This window comes from Camelus bactrianus, chromosome 8 (assembly GCF_048773025.1).
Source record: "Camelus bactrianus isolate YW-2024 breed Bactrian camel chromosome 8, ASM4877302v1, whole genome shotgun sequence".
NCBI lineage: Eukaryota > Metazoa > Chordata > Mammalia > Artiodactyla > Camelidae > Camelus > Camelus bactrianus.
In genome coordinates, this window is record NC_133546.1 from 9,283,862 (window position 1) to 9,305,014 (window position 21,153).

General features: G+C 38.3%; 1 protein-coding gene and 1 long non-coding RNA gene across 9 annotated transcripts in view; one reads left to right on the top strand and one right to left on the bottom strand.

The window, feature by feature from the left end:
- ARID1B (AT-rich interaction domain 1B) overlaps positions 1-21,153 on the bottom strand; it is a 378,713-nt gene that overhangs the window by 85,321 nt on the left and 272,239 nt on the right. For all 8 annotated transcript variants that reach the window (XM_074368093.1, XM_074368091.1, XM_074368095.1 and 5 more), the window contains one exon: positions 2,778-2,867. In XM_074368093.1, coding sequence (XP_074224194.1) covers positions 2,778-2,867 — 90 coding nt within the window. The remainder of the gene's footprint in view (positions 1-2,777; positions 2,868-21,153) is intronic.
- Positions 14,147-19,617, top strand: LOC141578331 (uncharacterized). The gene is made up of 4 exons (XR_012508526.1): positions 14,147-14,206; positions 14,815-14,976; positions 15,734-15,779; positions 19,195-19,617. It is a non-coding gene; the product is annotated as an uncharacterized LOC141578331 (long non-coding RNA).

Here is a 21,153-nt window from a genome sequence, read left to right on the forward strand (position 1 = left end):
TCATCACTTCCTTGAACAAGGGGGAGGGGGAAAGTATATCAATTGTAAAGGTATAAATGAAGTTAAATTACTTTTCAAACATGAGAATCAATATTGGGGAATTTTCTAGCAAGTGTTTTCTTAGATTTACTTTGAAGTATAGATACTGTTGGGACATACCAAATGGTGGTAAAAACAAACAAGAAAAATGTTTTATTATTGTATCAAATCATTAAAATGATTGTGTCACTTGGCATTAAAACATCTGATCAAACGTCGTCAGGTAGGAGCTTCCTAGATTTTAACAAATAACAATGCCATTTTTAAAAACGTAATTACTAATCAATTTTAGAGGAAATTTAACTCAAATGTGGCAAAGTATCATGCAACAGTCACTGTAAAACTAGTTTTCCTTCTCAGGGATTGCCCAAACAAAAGTGGCACAAGGGACAGACATGGTGTCTCTAGCAGCCTTTCAGGGGCAGTTGGAGGAACATGTTCATAAAACAATTCAGATTTAGCAAATTGTTACATTTTTATTTGCTATTTGAAGGAAATGGGCATTACAACTAGTGAGATTGTTATGCATCCACTACCAGTTACCAACACCACACTGCACGTGAGAGGGGAATGAAACCTCAGACATAGCTATGCAGTCGTTTCCCTGTAGTGACACCAGAGGAAAAGCCCCGATCTGGCCTTGCAAGTGTGTTCACTTACAAGTTTGATCTAACTACATTTCTTGTCATCGTATCTTTCACATTTGGTTTTCTACATTTTCAAATTCCTTAAATGCTCATCAGGTGGACGGGGTTGGGGAGACACTGGAGGATCTGGAAGGGGGTTCTTATTTTTTAGGTCTTAGCAATAAAGAGTAGAATTGTAGGACTTTCAAATAAGGTACCTCTTAATCTTTGATACTTGTAAAATAAACATCTCCCAGTAGGAATGATGTTACAGGGCTATGGTAAAAATGAAATAACAAAGTATCTTCATTTTACCTCTGAGATTTGCCTGAGTAGGCATTCAGCGCAGGATAATTTCTTTTATCCCCCACCCCCGCCCCTTTCCTGACCTAGCAACGCAAGGCAGGTACAACTCATGGCCAAGTAAAGGAGTTTGGGGAGAATTCCCCCTTGTTTGGCTTTAGTGCTTTCTCTATGAACTTTTATAATGTCTTCAGATGGCCAGAGCTGTGAGGAGTTAACATAGAACCAGGAATTTATAGAGAGGATGTGAGACACAAGACTTCTAGGAGGCCACAGTGGAAAGTTTAGAGAAACAAATGCACATGTCATGCAATGATTAAAACATATAGTACTGTTAGAAGGCAGTGGTTCTCTGAGTACGGTCCTCAGATCAGTGGCATCAGAAAAACCTGGGAACTTGTCAGAAATGCAGATTTTAAGTGCCTCACACCTCAGACCTACTGACCCAGAAACCTGGGGTGTGGCCTAGCAATCTAGTTTAACAGGATCTCCAGGTGATTCTCAGGCACACTAAAGTTTAAAAACCATTAACTATTCTGTTATTAAAGCATATTGTAGTATCTTGATAAGAGAATTAAAGTATTAACTATACATTAAATTATAATACAAAGTTAAATATGTAAAGGTATTATAAGCTAAAATTTCATTTAATTTCTACTAAACATTCATTTCAATACAAATGATATGCAGATAAGGCCAATCCATCTTTTCACTGGCATTACTTTCTAAATAACCTGCTGCTGAGTTTTCAATATGTAAAATAACTGAAACTTTGTAATTCTAATTAGAAGTAAACAGTCATCTCTACAACCCATATAGAAATAATTACAAACATGAGGGGTCAGGAACCTTTAAGTGTCAGCTACCAAGCCAGCAACTTCCACGTCTGGGTGGGTATGAGAGAGGAAGGGGAGTGAAGAAGGCAAGTGGCATCTTCCATGGGCGGGCAGACAAGCCCTGACCCACAGGCAGGGGGAAGTGACTTGGCGCAGCACCAGATGCTGCAGTAGGCTTGTAAATTGCGGTCTGCACTAATTTGGATTAAAATCACCACAACCATCACCACCAAAAGTGGCTTTAATTCTGAAGGGGAGAAAGAAGATAGAAGCAAACAAATGAAGGCCTAAGGCCTCAACCAAGGCAATAATATATGTGGGTCAACATGCAGAAATGAGCTAAAAGTCAAAGAATGAGCAGATGTGGGACAGCCTGAATGTTCAAGGCTTTCGGGAATAAGCCCACATTCTTTTTTCTGACTCTGGCAGTAACTAGCCTCTGAGAATGAGGAGGTCATATAGAACTCCTATGGTCCTCAGTTTCTTTATTCACAAACTGAGGTCTTTTAGGCCTGATCCAGATCTAAGATCTGAGATTCAACAAAGTAAGGTCTTACTATGTGTTTAAAATTTTACTGTTAAATATCACAGGATAAGTAATTGATCCAAGCAACTAAACATACACACATACTCCAACATTTTACCTCATCAGGACCAATCTACAAATTGAATCATTAATAGTCATTTTTATACAGCTAGACCAACTATCAGACTATAGTCATGTATAAACTATGCTTCATGGTTCTAAGTGGACATATATATTTGGGTCTTGAGCTGTGCTTTGGCAAAACCACCCAACACGCAATAACATGTTCATTGTTGAATGTAGGTTCATATTTATTGTTTTAATCTGATGAGGAAACGTAATATCCTCTAAAAATTATTTATAAGGACACACATAGGTAAGTAAATTCACATAAGCCTTATATACTCAAAACACAAAGGCATGTTAAGATATGAATTGAAGACCAACCTCTTTCCTGTGGCATTGGTGACTGGCTCAAGGCAGGATGGGAACTGGATTCTGACTGGCTCCCAGGTGGCTGAGGAGGCATCTGACTGCCTGTAAAACACAGAAGGGGAAGAGGGATGGGGAACCTTTTGCTTAATATTGCAATTGTGCAAAACCAAGGCATAATTAAATTTATTTACTCTTCATAATCACAAGAGGTTATGGCTCCACAGTGAAAAAGATCTAGCTCAAAGACTGATATTTTACCCTTTCTTGGCAAAACGAAGAGGAAACATGCATAACCACATTTATCATATGCCCTTCTGAAAAGTTCAATTTCTGACTGAATGAGTTCCCAAGTTCACAGACAAATCAATCTGTAGGTGAAATCTCCTGACACACATGTCTACAGTGCATTTAACAAAATCTAAGACTGATGGATTAAACTCATCTTCCTGAGTTTAAAGTAGTCTCTAAGTGGGCAGGCATACATAGTGGCCAACAATTTTTCATTGGTAACATTTATTCAATATAGTAATAAAACTGAAGTCTAAAAAATCTTTATAATTAGTTAGAGATTTAACTAACATAAACTTAGAAGAAAACCTCAACTAAAAAACATAAAACATACTGCTATAAAATACAGTGTACATTATCAGTAAAGAAGAAATATTATTTTGCATCTCTTTTGATCTTTATTGCTAATAAAACAATAGTATCTATTTGATTTCCAGTTATTTAATTTTTGCTCTGTCTTTTTAAACTATAATGTAAGCTCCTTGAGACAGGAATCACATCTTTTACTCCTTTAACTCCTCCATTAGCATAACAAATATTTAATACATTTTTGTTATTTAATAGCCCTTAATCCAAGAATATGAATTAAAGGAAAATATACTATTTACTTTATTAATTAAAGTGAAACAATGAATCATGTGACGGCTAGAGATAGGACTTTGAAATTTAAGAATATGAGTCACTTGACAACTCAACTTACTTTCCGCCTTAGCAGTTTAGGTACATTTCTAAGACTAAAAGTATTATGGAATAAAAATGGCATGAACTTATTAGCACAATCCTCAAAGCACTAGCTCTCATGGCATGAGGACCAAGTTATTTTATCTTCTAACCGCTCCCTTTGCTAAAATAACTGAAAAGAGAGAAACACACACATACACATATACACATGCAAATATACTTATCTCCCAGCATAGCCCTCTGGGATGGTAGTCTGTGATCATGCTAGATCAAGCTAACTGCTTTGATACCATACGATCTACTGTTGCACAGTTTCGTGTATTGCTAAAAGGAATCACAATTACTGAGTAGAGTGGGAAATTAATGTACTGAAGATTTCCACCAGTTCACCCAGGTAACGGTCATGATGCAGAGCCTGGTGTTTTACACTGCAAACGGCCCTCTTGTGTTTCTACCTGATGGCATCTCTGTTAGGCCAGGCAGCCTGAGTACAGACCAGGACCAGGATGGTCTCTCAGGACAGTGTGTCATTACCAACTCTAATGACAGCTATATCTGTGACAGCCAGAGAGGCAGGAAAGTGATCTTCTATCAGACAATACGTATAAAGAGTTGTAAAAATACAACTATAAAAAATTCTCAATGTTTTTGGGAGTTTAAACTTCTCACTTTTAGAAAAGAATGTAAAACTGATGAATGTATTTCTGAGTGCTGCTGGATTCAGCTGCCCCTCTCATTCTTAGATAAAGTGAAAACCAAGACCTGAATTTACAGACACTGAGAAATGTGCTGTAAAGCCAGTAAGAACTGCTCTTAATTTAGAGCCACAACTAGTAGGATGAAAGACCTAGACAAACAGCGCAGAGTTTGTTTAACCATTCATTTACCCTTAGGCATCTGCAGTAAATCAGTGTTAGTACCAAATAACTCAATACAAAGTAAAAAAAAAACACTTACAAAAAATATATATATAAAGTGAAAACAACCTCAAGGGTAAACACTGCCATCCACTTGGCCACAGAGACACAAAAGTTGCTGTGTGTCCACTCAGGGTCATGCGCTTCCTATGAAACACCCGAAGGCCCCCAAGCTCCAGTCCATTTAGAAATTTAAAGCACTCTGCAGCCAAATACTGACTTTTTAAAATGTCACTGGGGAATCAGCTGCAGTAAGACAGTGAGTGCTCACATTATAATGATTGTTTCTGCATGACAGACTGGATTCATAGACTCATGACAGTAAAAACAAACAGTGATTCTACGTTAATACAGGACACCACTCCTTACACTGTGCACACCCCAGGCACTGCTCTCATATACAATATTTCAAGTAAAAATAAAAAAGGCTGTAAGAAACCCATCATGAATTCATAAAATACTGCCATATCCAAGCAGTACGACTGGTTGTCTGGTATAATTCTAAGACAGATCTCTCTTTAAAGCAATGAGAGAATTCATTTTCTAAATGCACCCTTTAAAGAAACAAACAAGAGCCTTTTCATGGTAAAGATAGATTCTCTCAAGCTGTTTTAAATTCTCCACTTGGATTTACCCCCTATCTTTCCATCAGTAGTTTCATAGTTACTGAGAAATAGCTTCATCCTCCATAAGCACAGATACAAGTGAAGTCATAGCAGATGATGAATCAGAAAGTATGTCTGAGAAACAAAACACAGAAGACTCATTTCTGTCCATTGTACATACAAAGAAGAAAATTCAGAGCCCTCTGAACCAACTGAATTGAGTAAAGACCTTCAACACATGGGTTTTTATGTGACATATGTTTGTTGTAAGTAAAACCTTTTAAACAAAGCTGGTAAAAGAGAATATTACCATGTGTAGCGAACAAACCAAATTTATGAGAAGGCTTTAACATTAAAACTGAGTTTTTAAAGAAATGGTTTTCCCCCCTCATCTATGTCTATAATGATGTAGGTACAATGGGAAAGAAAAACTGGAAAAAACTATCCTGTGAGTTAGAATAAATTTCCACCACTTCACACCTATGTATTTATTTTTCAATGACCTCGTGCACAATATTGTCCAAAATTTTGATGCAACAAACTAAAAAATGAAACATCAGTAAGTCATCTGAATTTCTACTTTTGCTGACAAAATTCCCAGAACAATTTTATAACTTCTATTTAAAAACTTTTATGTTTAATTAATTATAGACTTAGAGAAAAGTTATAAATTTAATAAGGGAGTTGCCTTATATCCCTTAGCCCACCCCCTAACCCCAAGAGGTCACATCTTATATAACCTTTATCTAAGTTTCAAGAGGAACTTAAGATGGTACAATGTTATTAATTAAAGATACTTGAATTTCACCAAGTTTTCCACTTAATGTTTCTTTTCCATTTTAGGGTCTCACATTGCATTTAGGTGTTTTTTCTCTTTAGTCTCCTCCAGTCTATAAAAGACCCTCAGTCTTTCCTTATATTTTATGACCTTGATGCTCAAAAAAAAAAAAAAAGCAGTATAGTTGATTTACAATGTTGTGTTAGTTTCAGGTGTACAGCAAAGTGATTCAGTTATATCTTCTTCAGATTCTTTTCCATGATAGTTTATTACAAGATAGACAGATATTGAGTATAGTTCCCTGTGCTATACAGTAGGTCCTTGCTGGTTATCTATTTTACATATAATAGTGCATATATAATAATCCCAAACTCCTAATTTATCCCCCCCCCACCCTTTGGTAACCATAAGTTTGTTTTCTATGACTGTGAGTCTGTTTCTGCTTTGTAAATAAGTTCATTTGTATTATTTTTTAGATTCCACATATAAGTGATATCATATGGTATCTAACTTATTTCACTTAGAATGATAACCTCTAGATCCATCCATGTTGCTGCAAATGGTATTTCATTCTTTTATATGGCTGAGCAATATTCCATTGTGTGTGTGTGTGTGTGTGTGTGTGTGTGTGTGTGTGTGTGTGTACACACACCCCACATCTTCATCCATTCATCTGTCGATGGACATTTAGGTTGCTTCCATGTCTTGCCTACTGTAAATAGTGCTGCTATGAACATTGGGACGTGCGTATCTTCTTGAATTAGTTTTCTCTGCATGTATGCCCAGGAGTGTGATTGTTGGATCATATGGTAACTCTATTTTTGGATTTTTAAGGAACTTCCATAGTGGCTGCATCAATTTACATTCCCATCAACATTTTAGGAGGGTTCCTTTTTCTCCACACTCTCTCCAGCATTTATTATTTGTAGACTTTTTAATGATGGCCATTCTGACTGGTGTGAGGTGATATCTCATTGTGGTTTTGATTTGCATTTCTTGAGTAATTAATGATGTTGAGCATCTTTTCATGTGCCTGTTCTGTTGGCCATCTGTATGTCTTCTTTGGAGAAATGTCTATTTAGGTCTTCCATCTTCTATTTTTTTGTGCATAAATGAGAAGACAGTAGTATATTCTCTTATATTATCTTCTACCTCACATGAAAATAGTACATCCTAGGTATCTTTCAGGTTTTGCTTTTTCATTCAACAGCATGTCCTGAAAAGTACTTTCTAGCAGTTCATAACATTTTCTTCATTTTTGTGAGAGTTTCATAGCTTATTCAACCACTTTCTTATGTATCAGCATTTAGGCCACTTCCAATCTTTTGCATATGTATTTCTGTGATGTTTGAGGTCTATCTTTAGGGTAAATTCCTTGAAGAGGGGCTGCTGGATCAAAAGGGTTATGCATTTCCAAATTTTCCTCCCTGAAACTTTATTTTGCTTTTTTTTTAACTTTTATTGATTTATAATCATTTTACAATGTCGTGTCAAATTCCAGTGTAGAGCACAATTTTTCAGTTATACATGAACATATATATATATTCATTGTCACATTTTTTTCTCTGTGAGCTACCATAAGATCTTGTATATATTTCCCTGTGCTATACAGTATAATCTTGTTTATCTATTCTACATTTTGAAATCCCAGTCTATCCCTTCCCACCCCCCTATTTTGCTTTTTTTTGGTCTATGAAATACTTCTATGTTTCTAAGAGTCAGAGTTATACAAAAAGACTTATGTATGTACCTCTGTACAAAAAGACTGACATTCTCACCAGCAGTGTCTGAAGTGCCTGTCTCTCCATAACTTCACTTAACAGAGTATGCTATCGTTTAAAAATGTTTGCCAGTCTTTTACGTGAGAAACGGTATTTGAGATTTTTGAATTTGCATTTCTCTAATTCTGAGTGAGTTTGACCACTTTTTAATGTTTGAGGGCTATTTTTTATCTCTTCTTGTGGATTTTTTTGTTCATATCTTTCCTCTATTTTCCTATCTGGGTTTTTAGTCCTCTGTCCTGAAGTTTTTAATAGTCCTTCATATATCAGGGATGTTTGTCTGTGGTGTAAGCTGGGAATATTAACTCCTAATTTGTCAGCTGTCTTTTATTTATGGTATCTTTTATAATGGGATTTTTAAAAAAGTAATCAAACTTGTCCGTCTTTATTTTTATAGTGTCTGGATTCTAAGTCATTGTAAAGAAAGCTTTTCATTGCACCAAAGTTCAGGAGGAACTCAATCCAGTTTTCTCCAAGTACACACGTGTTTTCATCTTAATCTGCTGGGAATTTATTTTTGTGTGTGGTAAGAGATATAGATCTAATTTTATCTTCTGTGATGAGAACCTTTAAGATCTACTCTTATAGCATGTTTTAATATCTAGTAAGTCTGGTCCTTCCCCCAACTCCCGCCTCTGCTTTTTCTTTTTCAGTGTTTTCTAGCAGTTTGTTTTTTCTACATGAACTTCAGTTTCAACTTAACTATATGAAATAACTTATTGATATCTGTATTGGGATTACATTGATATTGTAAATCAACATAAGGAAAACTGACGATGGTTGAGTTCATCCTATTCAAGAATAGGAGATGGCTTTCATTTGTTCAAGTCTCCTTTTCTTTCTTTCAGGTACATAAAACTTTGCACATTTTATGTTAAATTTATTCCTAACCATTTAATCTTCTTTGTTGCTACTACGAATAGGATTTACTTTCCTACCAGTATGCCCTCTAATCGTTTATTGCTTGCATATAGGAAGGCTATTGCTTTTTGTATGTTAACTTTACATCCTGCCACTGCACTAAATTCTTTAATAGTTTGAGTTAATTTATCATTGATTCTCTGGGGTTTTTCAGGCTTACTATTATGCCATCTATAAATAGAGGCAGTTTTATTTCTTCTATGCTCATTCTTATGCCTTTGAGTTCTCCTGCACTGGCTAACATCTCTAGAACACTGTTTAATAGCAGTGGAGATAGTGGTATTCTGTGCCTTGTTTCTACCTTAGTGGAAATGTCTCTGATGATTCCCCCACCACACAAGATGTTGGCTTTAAGGTATGTGCAGTCTACCATGTTGAGATTGATTGCTGTTTCCTTGACTGCTTTTATCACAACTGGGTATTGAATTTTATTAAAGAAGATGACATTTTCCCTTAAATTTGTTTATATGGTATATTATATTAATGCAGTTGTTAACCTTGAACCAATCTTGCATTCATCAAATAAATCTCGTTTAGTCATGGGACATTATTTTCTTAATATACTGCTGTATTGTGTTTGCTAATATTTTCCTTAGAATTTTAACACTAGGATAGGTTTTGAGGATAATTTTTCTAATTAAGAACAGTTTTTAAGAACTGGATCAAGATAATCATCAACTAAACATTTTTACTAACGAAACACTGGGAATACAGTATGTAACAAAACTGGGAGAAAACAGGTTAATATGTATATTTTTGGTAAATCAGCACACAATCCAGCAATGCGTAACTTACAGTGAGCAGACTGAGACATGAACGCATTACCGCTTGGTATACTTCATAGAGCAAGACGGTGGAGCAGTGAGTACTTGCAAGTGCTGAGCTCTGTTTCTTACAGGCAGCACGCTCTTAACAGTCTCCATAGTTCTTATTTTACTTCTCTGTTTATTGTTTGTCTCATCTCACCAGAATATAAATTCCATGAATACAGAGAATTTGGTGTTTTTTCCTACTATATTCCCTGAACCAGACATAGTAAACATTCCATGAATATTTGTTGAATAAATAAATGTGTGGCTTATTACTCCGGAAACCAAGCACAGACTAATAATTAATTAGATCTTTATAAGTTATCAGTAATTATGTAGTTTTACCGTATTATTCTAGGTGAGGAACAGGCAAACTTTTTTTTCTGTAAACTGCCAGATACTGTGTATTTTAGGTTTTGCAGGCCATATGTTCTGTCTCAACTATTCACCTCAGTTGCTGCAGTACAAAAGCAGCCACAGATAACATATAAAACAAATTCGCATAAACAAAACTTTATTTACAAAAGCAGGTGGCGAGCTGGATTTGGCCCAAAAGTGGTAGTTGCTGACCCCTATTCTAAATGATAATATAATTAAAGAAACATTGAGGGACAGTTGCTCAGAGACCTAGTAAATGGTATTTATTAACAACAGCAATGACAGATAAAGCTGGTACACTCTCCATACGTAAAGACGTTTACATAAATAAACGTCAGTAACAGAATCTTGCTTACGTCCTCTTCAAATTAGATCTAGCATAAGGTGCACGGGATTCCCCAGCACCTAATACAAGTGCAGTTCTAAGACTTAAATGGCAAGTGCATTTAGCAAATGTATTTTTAGAGAAGTGATTCCTTGCAGTCTTACTGCCCTAATTATTTTTGGCCAAACCGTAACAAATAAGCAAATCAGAACTATTGATCAGATGCAATCATGTTTAAGTTATACTCTACCACTGTGTGTGTTGTGTTGTGTAGTGGGGAGTACACATGAGATGAACAGGACTCCCGCATTAATCATTTACTGAAGCTGAAGTTTCCCTGTTTAATTCTTTTCTAAATTACTATGGCATACAACTACAGGAACACAGTAAGAACCAAACACACCACTCGGAACTACCTCTGGCAAACAAATCATTCATCCCTTTTTAAGTGATACTGTGCTCTCTCTATATAATATTAACAAAGAAATCCCCAGAAATCCCATTTTTCAAAAGTTGTAGTGGCCAGAGAAAATGCATTTCTTCCCTTTACACTGTGGTAGCTAAGAAGATCAACCAACCTAAGATGGATCTAGTTATGTGATGGAATAGTGATATAACTAATCAACGTGCCAAATCTGGAGTTTGAACAACACACTACTTGATCTCAGTTTTACTGCAGAAATCCATTCTCCCCCTCCAATTTTACTACATCAGCTGACTTTGGGCAAAAGTGGATAAAGCGCGAGCAACATCTGGAATACACGTTTACTTGTCTTACCAGTTCTCATCTAAATTGGAGATGCTTTTATTTGAAAGTAAAAAATGATATTAAAAAAACACTCTGTACTTACCATATACAAGGCAATGTCCTAAACGATATTCCTCCATTATCAATTCAAGACGATTGGCTTCTTAAAATTAATATGAATGACTCCTTTAACCATAGAAATCTTGACAATTTTGTTGGTCAATCTTCCTCAATAAGGGTCTTTAGGGAACATGGGGATCATGAGGTGTTTAGTGACAAAGACTTGGACCCTATTCATAAATTTCTTGAGATTAACAAGTGAGCCAGGCTTGTCAGAAAAAGTAGGGTCTGTGAATTTATGTGAATTAAATTGCCAGCTGGGGCTGTTGCCGAATTTTGAGAAGAAACAAGGAATACTTTCAGTCACTTTGTGAATCATTCTACTACAACCAAGTTCTTTCCCTGGAATGCTGCTACAAAAATCAGTATATACTTCACAGTTTTTAGCAATTAGCCACTGAATTATTCTTCTACTCTTCAAGAATCCTTACTAACTTTAGTGAGGAGTTTAAGAAGAAAACCACACTGTAGAAATTCTTGCTGCTGATTATCAATACATCACGTCGCAGACCAGCTTTCACTCTGCACTTTCCTGTTATTCAGTTCTGCTGCATCCAAATAAGACACTGGGTGCTTTTTTCTAATACATCCTCATACTTTCTTCATGCTATGGAAATGGAAATCAGCCCTCTCTTAACAACATGAGCCTCATCTGCCACAGTCTGACTTCACAGATCTTCTGGAGGATATATTTCTTATACGCTGCCAATCCTGCTGGAAAGGGCACTGTAACTTCTTACCATAGTAGAAGCTACTCCTTTTATTTCTGAAACATGAGGTACTTACTAGTTAGGATCTTTTCTTCTGCCATGACAAACGACAAACATGATTTTGTTGAGATGGCAATGGTGGATTGCATGGTGGGCTCCGTATGTGTGGAAATCACTGAACATTCTACCTGAGACAGTACCCAAGCAGAGTGCAGTTACACAGTGCAGCGCTGCAGTGCAAGCACCAAGGATTTAGCTGCTCATTTCTTCAGGGAACTTAACTACCTGCATAATAATGCCTAATAACAACTGTGTGAGTGAAAAATGAGTTTTCAATACATTCATCGAATGTCCTCGTCTAGGCATTTATTTAGATGAGTCAGAAAACGCACAAATGATTTTGAGTATAGCGTCTTCTGTCAGTGTCTTCTATTTCACTTGCTTCAATAAAGGAAAAAAAAATCTTTCTTACTCTCGGATTCACGAAGCAGGCTGAATGCCATCAACTTCAACATGCTCCAAAGCAGACATTTAAAATATGGAATCTGCTCAGGTTGCAGCTGGGTGGTTATAGTGAACAGTTTACTGAAGGGTTTGACTGTGGGCTCACAGTAGTCACAACTGTTTGGCATGTTTTAAATAGGATCTCACTCTTACCAGAAAGTGCTGTGTCAGGGTACGGAGGGGAGAGAGGCAGCTGTAAACAGGTGTCAACACAATTCTTTGCTGGGAACTAACCCTACCTCGAATCAGAGCAGTATAAAACAGGAAATAGCGCTCTCCTCTACCTGTACCCTCTAACTGGAACCCAGACCACACCAGCCTGCGCCTTGGATGACAACCTTTCCAGGTCTTATGGTTCAACATTTCATTCAAAATAGGGTGAGATTTCCTAAGTCCTTACCCAAGATACTGCTAACTGCTGATGTGTCACTGGGTCCTAAAAACAGGTGAATTAGCACAGCGGAGGCATATTCGACTTGTGTGCTTCTGAGCCATCAAGGTAATGAGAAAACTCCCAAGATGCCCTGAAAATGACAGGACCCTTACAGGAGCCACATGTCTTCACTCTAAACACAGTCAACACCTGCAGGGTTACGTTTCCAACCACTCCCCCTCCTGCACGCAGTCCGAGGGTCGGGAGTCCTCCCCGCAGCCTTACTGCTGGAGTCCAGGGCAGAGTAGCTGCAGAGGCCAATCATGTGACAAGTAAGAACCAAAGCGAGCAAGGTGCACCCTGTGAAGAATCATGCCTTCACAGGGCTGTACTACAAACTCTGTGGGGTGTATTGGTTTGTTTTTATTTGTAAACTTGTTATAATACATTATTATTTCATCTAGCCCATTGGATCCAAACCAGAATTTTTCCAATTGCCCTCTGTTATTAAGTACTTAAGTTACTTAATGTCTTTCATGTGAAGCCAGTCTGACAGCCTCATTATCTGAAACTCATTAAAGTCCTTTTGGGTAGACACTTTTCTACAGAGAACTCAAGACAAGAAACAAAAAGGCTCTCACAAGGTGCACAAGTCAAGTCAGGGGATACGAGGCAAAACAGACTTCTAGACTCTGCTATTCAGGTCTCAAAATAAACCAGAGCTCTAAAACACTTAACGTACAAAAGTCTCTCAGCATTAAACATAGCATTCTTCGTACGGACTATTCCTAGGAGACTGGGAAGGTGTGGGAGAGGAGCCGGTGACTGTACAGAGGCACGATTTCCAATCCTGCTCCACAGCTGTCAGGCCCGAGCAGCGTGGCCTGACCTGGCTACCCACTCTGTGCCCAGCGCCATTCAGTTCAGATGTTCTGTAATCCCCCAAAAACTCTGACGAAGTGAACGAAAACTGTTTCTTTCAGGGGAAAAAAATGGCCAATAAATAAAAGATAAAACCTTAAGGAAAGTTGATCAATTTTAGTTAACTTAAGGTGTGAGGACATACCTAGGAAATAGGTAATATAACCAAAGATGTGGTTTGGATGAAAGCAGGAGCCGCTCCATCTTTGGGCAACTTGAGCCTCTCAGGAGGTATCCCTTCGGAGCATCAGAGATGCACTGAAGTGCGCAGACCACCACACTGACATCTGCTCGGTGGCTATATTCAGCATTCTCACATATATACACCCTTTTCAATGGCTTTAAAGCATGGGTATACAATCCAAAAGCCTTTGGGGTCCAGAAAAACCTTTGGGGAAAGGGAAGTAGATTTGTGTTTGGATGTAACAGAGCTGGGCTGTCCTCCAACGGCAAGTCTCAATCCGGAGCACTCCGTCGTCTACAAGGAAGTGGTAGGTTCTGAACTTCACTCATGCAGAACACCAGACAGAAACGCAGAACAGCTACCAGCTAAATCTGCCCTAATCCTCGCTTTGATGTAAGGTAAGAGGCAGGGGAGGGGAAACCAGAGAGCAGCAGTTTCTATTTCTCTCATGAGGACAAATTAATAAAAACAAAACCTAATTTCCCCCTACTCTTACCCATTCTTATTCCTCCTCAATATTTTTCCTCTTTCTAAGATTCCTTTTTTGTTTGAGAAGCTTAATATTTGGCTGCCTTCTGAAGAAACGGGTACAGTGACAGATGAAAGACTTGTATTCATCGTATAATTCAGAATAAGGGGAAAAATCGACTGCTGTGCATTTAAGATTCTAACAACCTTGCAATTTTGTATAGTCGTTTCCCCCACCCGTTCTTTTGAAGAAATCTGCTTTTATTCTGTTAATAACTAACCACAGTTGCAGCAGCATGGATCCGATTAGCAGTTCTTATGGTACAAAGGGGAGAGGGAAAAAAAAGCTGTGAACAGGGTTGCCAATTTGTCCACCTGGGCCCCCAGGAGAAAGATTAGATGAGGCGCCTGCCTGCTCCCTTTTTTCCACTTCATCGCTGCTCTGTATGGCCTGATAGAGACAGGCCTTTTTTAAAGCCAAGGCACTTTTTTTTCCTATAATAAAAGTTTCACTCGCCTCCATCCTTTCTTGTCACAGATTTCTCATTCTGGGTCCGAACGTGTCAGGACAAGTGTAAACGTGAGCAGCTGTGGAAAGCACCAGACACTGATGCTCACCGATCTGCATCTATAACAGTGACCCACAGAGGAGTGCCCGAATGCCCCGTGCAGAGGGGGACCACACTTTCTAGACCGAAAGGTGGGACGGATGGTCAGTGCATAGGCATTTTTGTGCTACTTCTGGATGCAAAATAAGCTAGGAAAAGATCCACAGCTTAGGAGTTTAATTTTACTAGAATTTGAGGAAAATAGCACAGTATATGTAAATTTGGGACCAACAGAAAAAATACTGGCATTGTAGGCAACATGGTTTCTATATATTTTCTATTTAGATATGGAATTAAGTGTCAATTTATGTACTAAAATAATACACTATTTTCTCAAAAGCTTTAAAAATTCACTGCATGTATAATTACACTTAATAATGAGAGCTTATTTTTGTGATAAAACTTAAGGCTTCTAAATCCTTGGAATAAAATGACTTTTAATAGTAACAAGACAGAAAGCTAAAGCATTGTATTACGCTGAAAAACTTACAAAATAACTCCAAGCCTTATGACTGAAATCTCAACATTCTAAGATGTATAGCCAACACAGAGCACTACTTTATTATTTTAAGTAAAGGTACCTGGGGTGCCAAGGTGGGGAGGAAACAGTGATGCTTTCAGGTGTATGCCTCTTAGGAGCAAAGGATGGCCAGGGACAGGGCCTGGCTGTGGGCAAAGCAACACTCTGGGGGCGACTCCAGAGGGGCCAGGTGGGCGAGTCTAGGTCACACGGAGCCCTTGATAGAGGGGCAATTCTGAGAGTGTGGCCTATGGACTGCGGCAACACAGAGGAAGGAAGACATTCTGGACCATATCCTCATGTATTTTTTATCTGTTCTTTTATTCCAGATTTTAAGATCAGCAAGTATGCCTCTGCAGTGTACCTTTTTCATGAGTAGGTATTTTTTACCTTCTTCTAGTTGTTACTCTCAAATATCTGGAGTCTATTACTTATGTGTTGCTGAAGCCCAAATTCTAGTCAATAAATAATATTGCACACTCCATGTTTATCTAGCCAATGCTGACAGTGGCTACTTGGGGAACAGGAATGTTGTCTGGGTAGTGATAAAACCCTCCCCAGAGCAAACCTGTTTTTAATTAGCCATTTTCTTTGAAGATATAGTTAGTTATTAAAGATAAATATTTATTAAAAAGATGAGACAATGAAAAACGTGGCTGTTAGACAATTCTGGAATTTTACTACAATACTTGTGTGACAATTTCTGTGTATGAGGGATTAGAATTCGGCAGCATCTCATATGTAAAGGTCTGGTTTAAATGGACAAATCTTGGGACCACTATTTCAGGTTCTGTTTTTGAAAGGAAAAGAAAGTAAAATAATCTATCATAGTGGAATCTCTTTTAGGAAAGAGGGGAAACAGAATAATCCCAGGAACACAGAGGCAGAAAGATGTTATATCAGTCATCAATTTTAGAACTTTTTCTTGAATTCCTGTTTATTCCAAGAGAACTGTGAGCTCTTTCATTTGGCCAACGTTTACTGAGTGCCTCTTACTTGCCAGGCTTTGTTCTTGTACCAGGGGTAAGAAGGAAGAAATGCTCACTGCCCTCGAGAGGCTCCCAGGCTAGCTGGAGGACCCTGGAGGCAGGTACATTTGGATTTTCTTTGGCACAGAGGGTTCGGTATGACTTTCCAAAGGTAGGCACTGGACTTGGGTCTTGAAGGATAAGTAGGAGTTTGCCAGGCAGGTAAGGGGCAGGATGGATACCCTAAGCAAAAGAAATTAGCTCTAAGAGCAAAGATCTGACACAAAGTCACTACCAGTAGTACTGCAATGGGGAATACCGAACTAGTTCCCTCTGTCCGCTTCTAATAAAAAGCAACGATGCAACATAAAAAAACTCTACACTGGGGCAGCTCTTTACAAATACACATTTTTGCCTTTTTTTCCAAGTAGAATTTAAATGGATTTTATGTGAAACAGACTTAAAGGAATAATTGTGAAAATAAAGGATTCTATCACTAACTGAATTAGGCCTGTGAAGATAAGTTATTCTATCACAAGAATTTTTTCCTGTGACATTACAATTTCAACTGAATCACTACATATTTAATATAAAGGCAAAAAAGGGCAATATACTGCTTTAAAAAATGAGCTAAAAGCTTATTCCTAAGCTTTTATAGGATCAATACATGCATGATCATAACTGGGAATCCTAGCTTCCTTTTAAAACATGCCTTCAGAACACTCTGGGAGAAGTGTTAGGCTTGCTGGACACAGCTGGTCTCTTCCATATTCCAGAAGCACTCTCTCTGTATTGCTTCTAGAACGCCACACTCTCCCTGTTTTCCACTTCTGCCCCTGGCTATTCCTTTTCCTGTTCATGGTGTCTATGTTTCTGAGTGCCCTAGGGTTCAGTCCTCAGAATTCTTCTCTCAGGATTTCTCAAACTTGGCTACACATAATAATTACCTGGAGAGCTCTAAAGAAAAGTACTGTGGAGTATTCCAGTCAGACCAACGAAGTCAGCATCTCTGGGGGCTGGCCTTGTTCCGGCATTCCCAGGAGGTTTCCTGCAGCCAGAGTTGAGAAGCACTGACCTTACTCATTCCCCAGGTCAGTAGTTCCCAGAGCAGAAACTTCAGTATCAGCTGGGCACTTGCTGGAAATGCAAATTCTCCAGCCCCACCCCAAACCTACTGAATCAGACACTGGGTGTGGGGCCCAGCCTTCTGTGCTTTCACAAGCTCTCCAGGTGCTTGTGACGCAGGCTAGGTGCCCTCGGTGATCTCATCTAGAACCCTAATGACTCACAAACTTTCCCTCCAGCCTAGATCTCTATTCTGAATCCAGGGTCTCATATAACCAACTGCCTATTCAAAATCTCCCTTGGGTTGCCCAGCAGGCATCTCAAGTGCAACATCTTCAAAACCAAACTCTAGATCCCCCTTCAAAAATGTGCTCCTTCCTCTGTCTTCCCTTGTACAGAACCGCCATTTACCGATTTCTTGGGGCACCTTCTGTCCTCACTGCTGCTACCCACATGCCCAGCCATGACCAATCCTCCGCTAGGCCACTGCAGCAGCCTCCTAACCAGTCTCCCTGCTTCCTCCCCACGCCCTCTACGGTCCACTCAGCAGCCAGAATGATCCTCTCAAAGCGTGTACTGGATCACGTCATTTCCCACCTTCTCCACCAGAACACTTAAGTTCCTAAATCCCAATCATAATCTAAAAAACCCTATACAAGCTGGCCCTGAGTTAGCCTCTAACCTAAAACGTGTCCCCAGCCCAGCACACTGAACACATTCCTGATTCAGGCCCTTTGTACTTGCTCTTTGCTCTTTCTGGACACCTCACTCCCAGACATTTACACGGCTTGCTTTTGACTTTCATTCACTGAGCCTCTTGTTTGAATATCAATTTCTTAGAGACATCTTCCCTAATTACTGCTATCTAAAGAAGCAACCTGATTTTTACCCCCTGACTGTAAGTTATATGCTTATTTGCTTATTACCTGTCTTTCTCACTAGAATATAAGTTTCATGAGGACAGGACCTTTGTCATTTATGTTCAGTGTATTTTCTCCATTTCCTAGAAACATGGCCACAGCATAGAATGCATTCAGCACTTTGCTGAATAAATGAAAGAAGAAAGGGAGCATTTGGGCTGGTTGGCCTTCCTCAGGAAATCACCTGATTTATCCAATAGCAAAAGTACAATATGCTACTTGAAAAAAAAAAAATCAATGGATTAACCCATTTGGCATCCTCAGCAAGGTCACATTTTTGGCATTCAGCTATATGCATTTAATGTAGTTTGCAAGTACAAATTCCTGTGTCATTTTCTGTTTGGAAGGGAGAAGATCAACATTAACAATCCCCGGTTATATCATTTAATAAACATGCAGATGTGGATTATTAAAGATTAATGCATTTTAGGATTGGTGTCGGCATTCCGTTTGTCTCATGCCGAAACCAATTCTGTTCTTCATTAGTCAATGACAGCCCATATCACCCTGTTATGGAAGAGAAATCAAAGGTGCAAGTGTGTGAATTGAGAATAAGTGATGAAACTGATTAGTAAGAGACTTAACGGCTATAATCAATCAACACATCATAATAATCCTGGCTCCAGGGTTATCAGAAGATACGGAGATAAACATAGCACTCCCTGCAAAGTGGTTCTGTTCCTTTCACATCTACTACTTCTTCCCTTTAGAAAATACAGCAAAACTGAACAGAAGTTTGTGGAATCAACTTTAGGAACATCCTGATTATAAGAACTATTCATTTTACCCCCATTTTCCAAAACATAGTTAAATGATTTTCGAAACTTTTACTTTTAGGCTAAAATGAGCTCCTAAAAGCTTTTGTGCCGCTCCCTTTCGATTCCTCATTCCCAGCGAAGATGGAAAATGAAGAAGGTCAATGCCAATGGCACTTCAATAGGGGCAGCACACTGCTGATTGAAGAAGCAACAATGCTCAGTCAAGCACAAATGCCATGACAGTTCACTCCGCTTAAGAAATGAAAACAAACAGTAAACCAGGCGTCTGAAGTGCCTCTTCAGTGAATAATGTAAAAAAAATATATATAACTAAATACGGGAGAAGTGGGAGTGGACTGCTGGACCCACCATGTGGGCACAACAGTCACTTCTGATCGTACAGAGCGAGACACAGAGCACCACCCTGGTGACACAGGCTTGCCTATTTTTTTCACATGCAGAAGATCAAAGAAAGGGAATGGAAGATGAGGTGAACATTTAAACTGAACTATGTAACTTAATTTTAACTAAGAGGGGGCGCAAAACCAAGTGGGACTGTGTATTTTGAGAAAATCCTGAAGTTCTCATTTCTGAATGTGAGAGAAGGAGAAAAGGCTTCCTCTGAAATTTGTTGGGATGGAAGAACTGGAAAAAGATTTCAGCTTTTGGAGAAGAAGGAGAAATACTCATTCCCCAGAGATCAGAAAAACTGACTTGGGTCAGGAGGGACCTCTAAAGGGCAGAACCCTGAGCAGCTGCTTCGAATGCAAGGATCTGGCTGCAGGTCAGCAGTGGGGAACCTGCCCTTTAGAAACAGCAGGAGAACTTTCATGACCAAGGTACTGAGTTTCTACAGCCAGCATCCTGGTCTGAATTTTAAATCGGTATCTTAAAGGTGGAGCTCTAATACTTATCAGTAACCAAGCCACACAGAGCTGCAATGGCACCTCTCTAAAAGACAAAATATGTTGTTGCTTTCTTAAGTGTTACTAAGCATCATTTGGAAAAAGATCTGAAATTACTGTTCTGTATAACATACAAATATTTTACTTTGTAAGGGAAAAATATACTGGCTGAAGTTCTCTTTGGTTTGTAGGACTGCTGAATCGATGTTTTCTGGGCTGCCACAGATTAAAAATATGGATATATCAATGGCATTTTCTGTTTAAGAATTTCTTTTTTTTCCCTGTTCAGCTTGTGCCAAAAAGCAGCATGCATCTTCCTTGCAACAAGCTGTTGTAGGATTTCTACTTCGAGAGAAGCCAAAAAGGAACACATGATAGATATTTCAAAAAAGGATTACCAGGTAGTGTGACTGTGCAGACTTTCAAATAAAAAATTTGTCATTCTGTCCTTTATGATTGGATTACTGCATTCTGTTGATTCTTATTTTGTGGCTGGCTTTATTCCTTTGATAACTATGTAAATTTAAAAAGTTAAAGCTCTAATCTGTTCTTAGAAACAACGATCAGTACGTATATGCAAACTAAAAAAATGTGCAGTATATTGTGTGTACGTATTTACATGAAATATATGTATATGTGCAGTCAAACTGTAATAATTCTACCTAATAAAACTGAAATAGGAAAAAAATTGGGAAAAAAATTTGTCATTACATGCAACGTCATTTTAGAGATTGTACTAAAGTTGTCATGAAAGGGGGAAACTGGTTGATAACCATTTACATATAGAAATTAACTCACAGTTTTACCCTGAGTTTTATTAAAAGGATAAATTAAAAAGTGGAAAATTTACTTACTTAGGATGGGTTAGACTTGAGCCGTAAGAGTTCTAAAAATCCAAGGGGACTGGATTAAAAAGGAGACACTGATTTGCACCCGCCGGTGCTCATTTTATAGGTACTAATCTTGACAAATTAGACCAGGAACTATCATTTCCTCTCACTAAAATCCTTCCTGTTCACTTCAGCCTATGACTAAGTCCTAACTGCAATTCATTTTTCTCTTTCCCATTATAGCATCTTTCCAGAATCTGCTTGTCTGAATGGCAAATTAAGCAAGACAATTTAGTTTTGTTT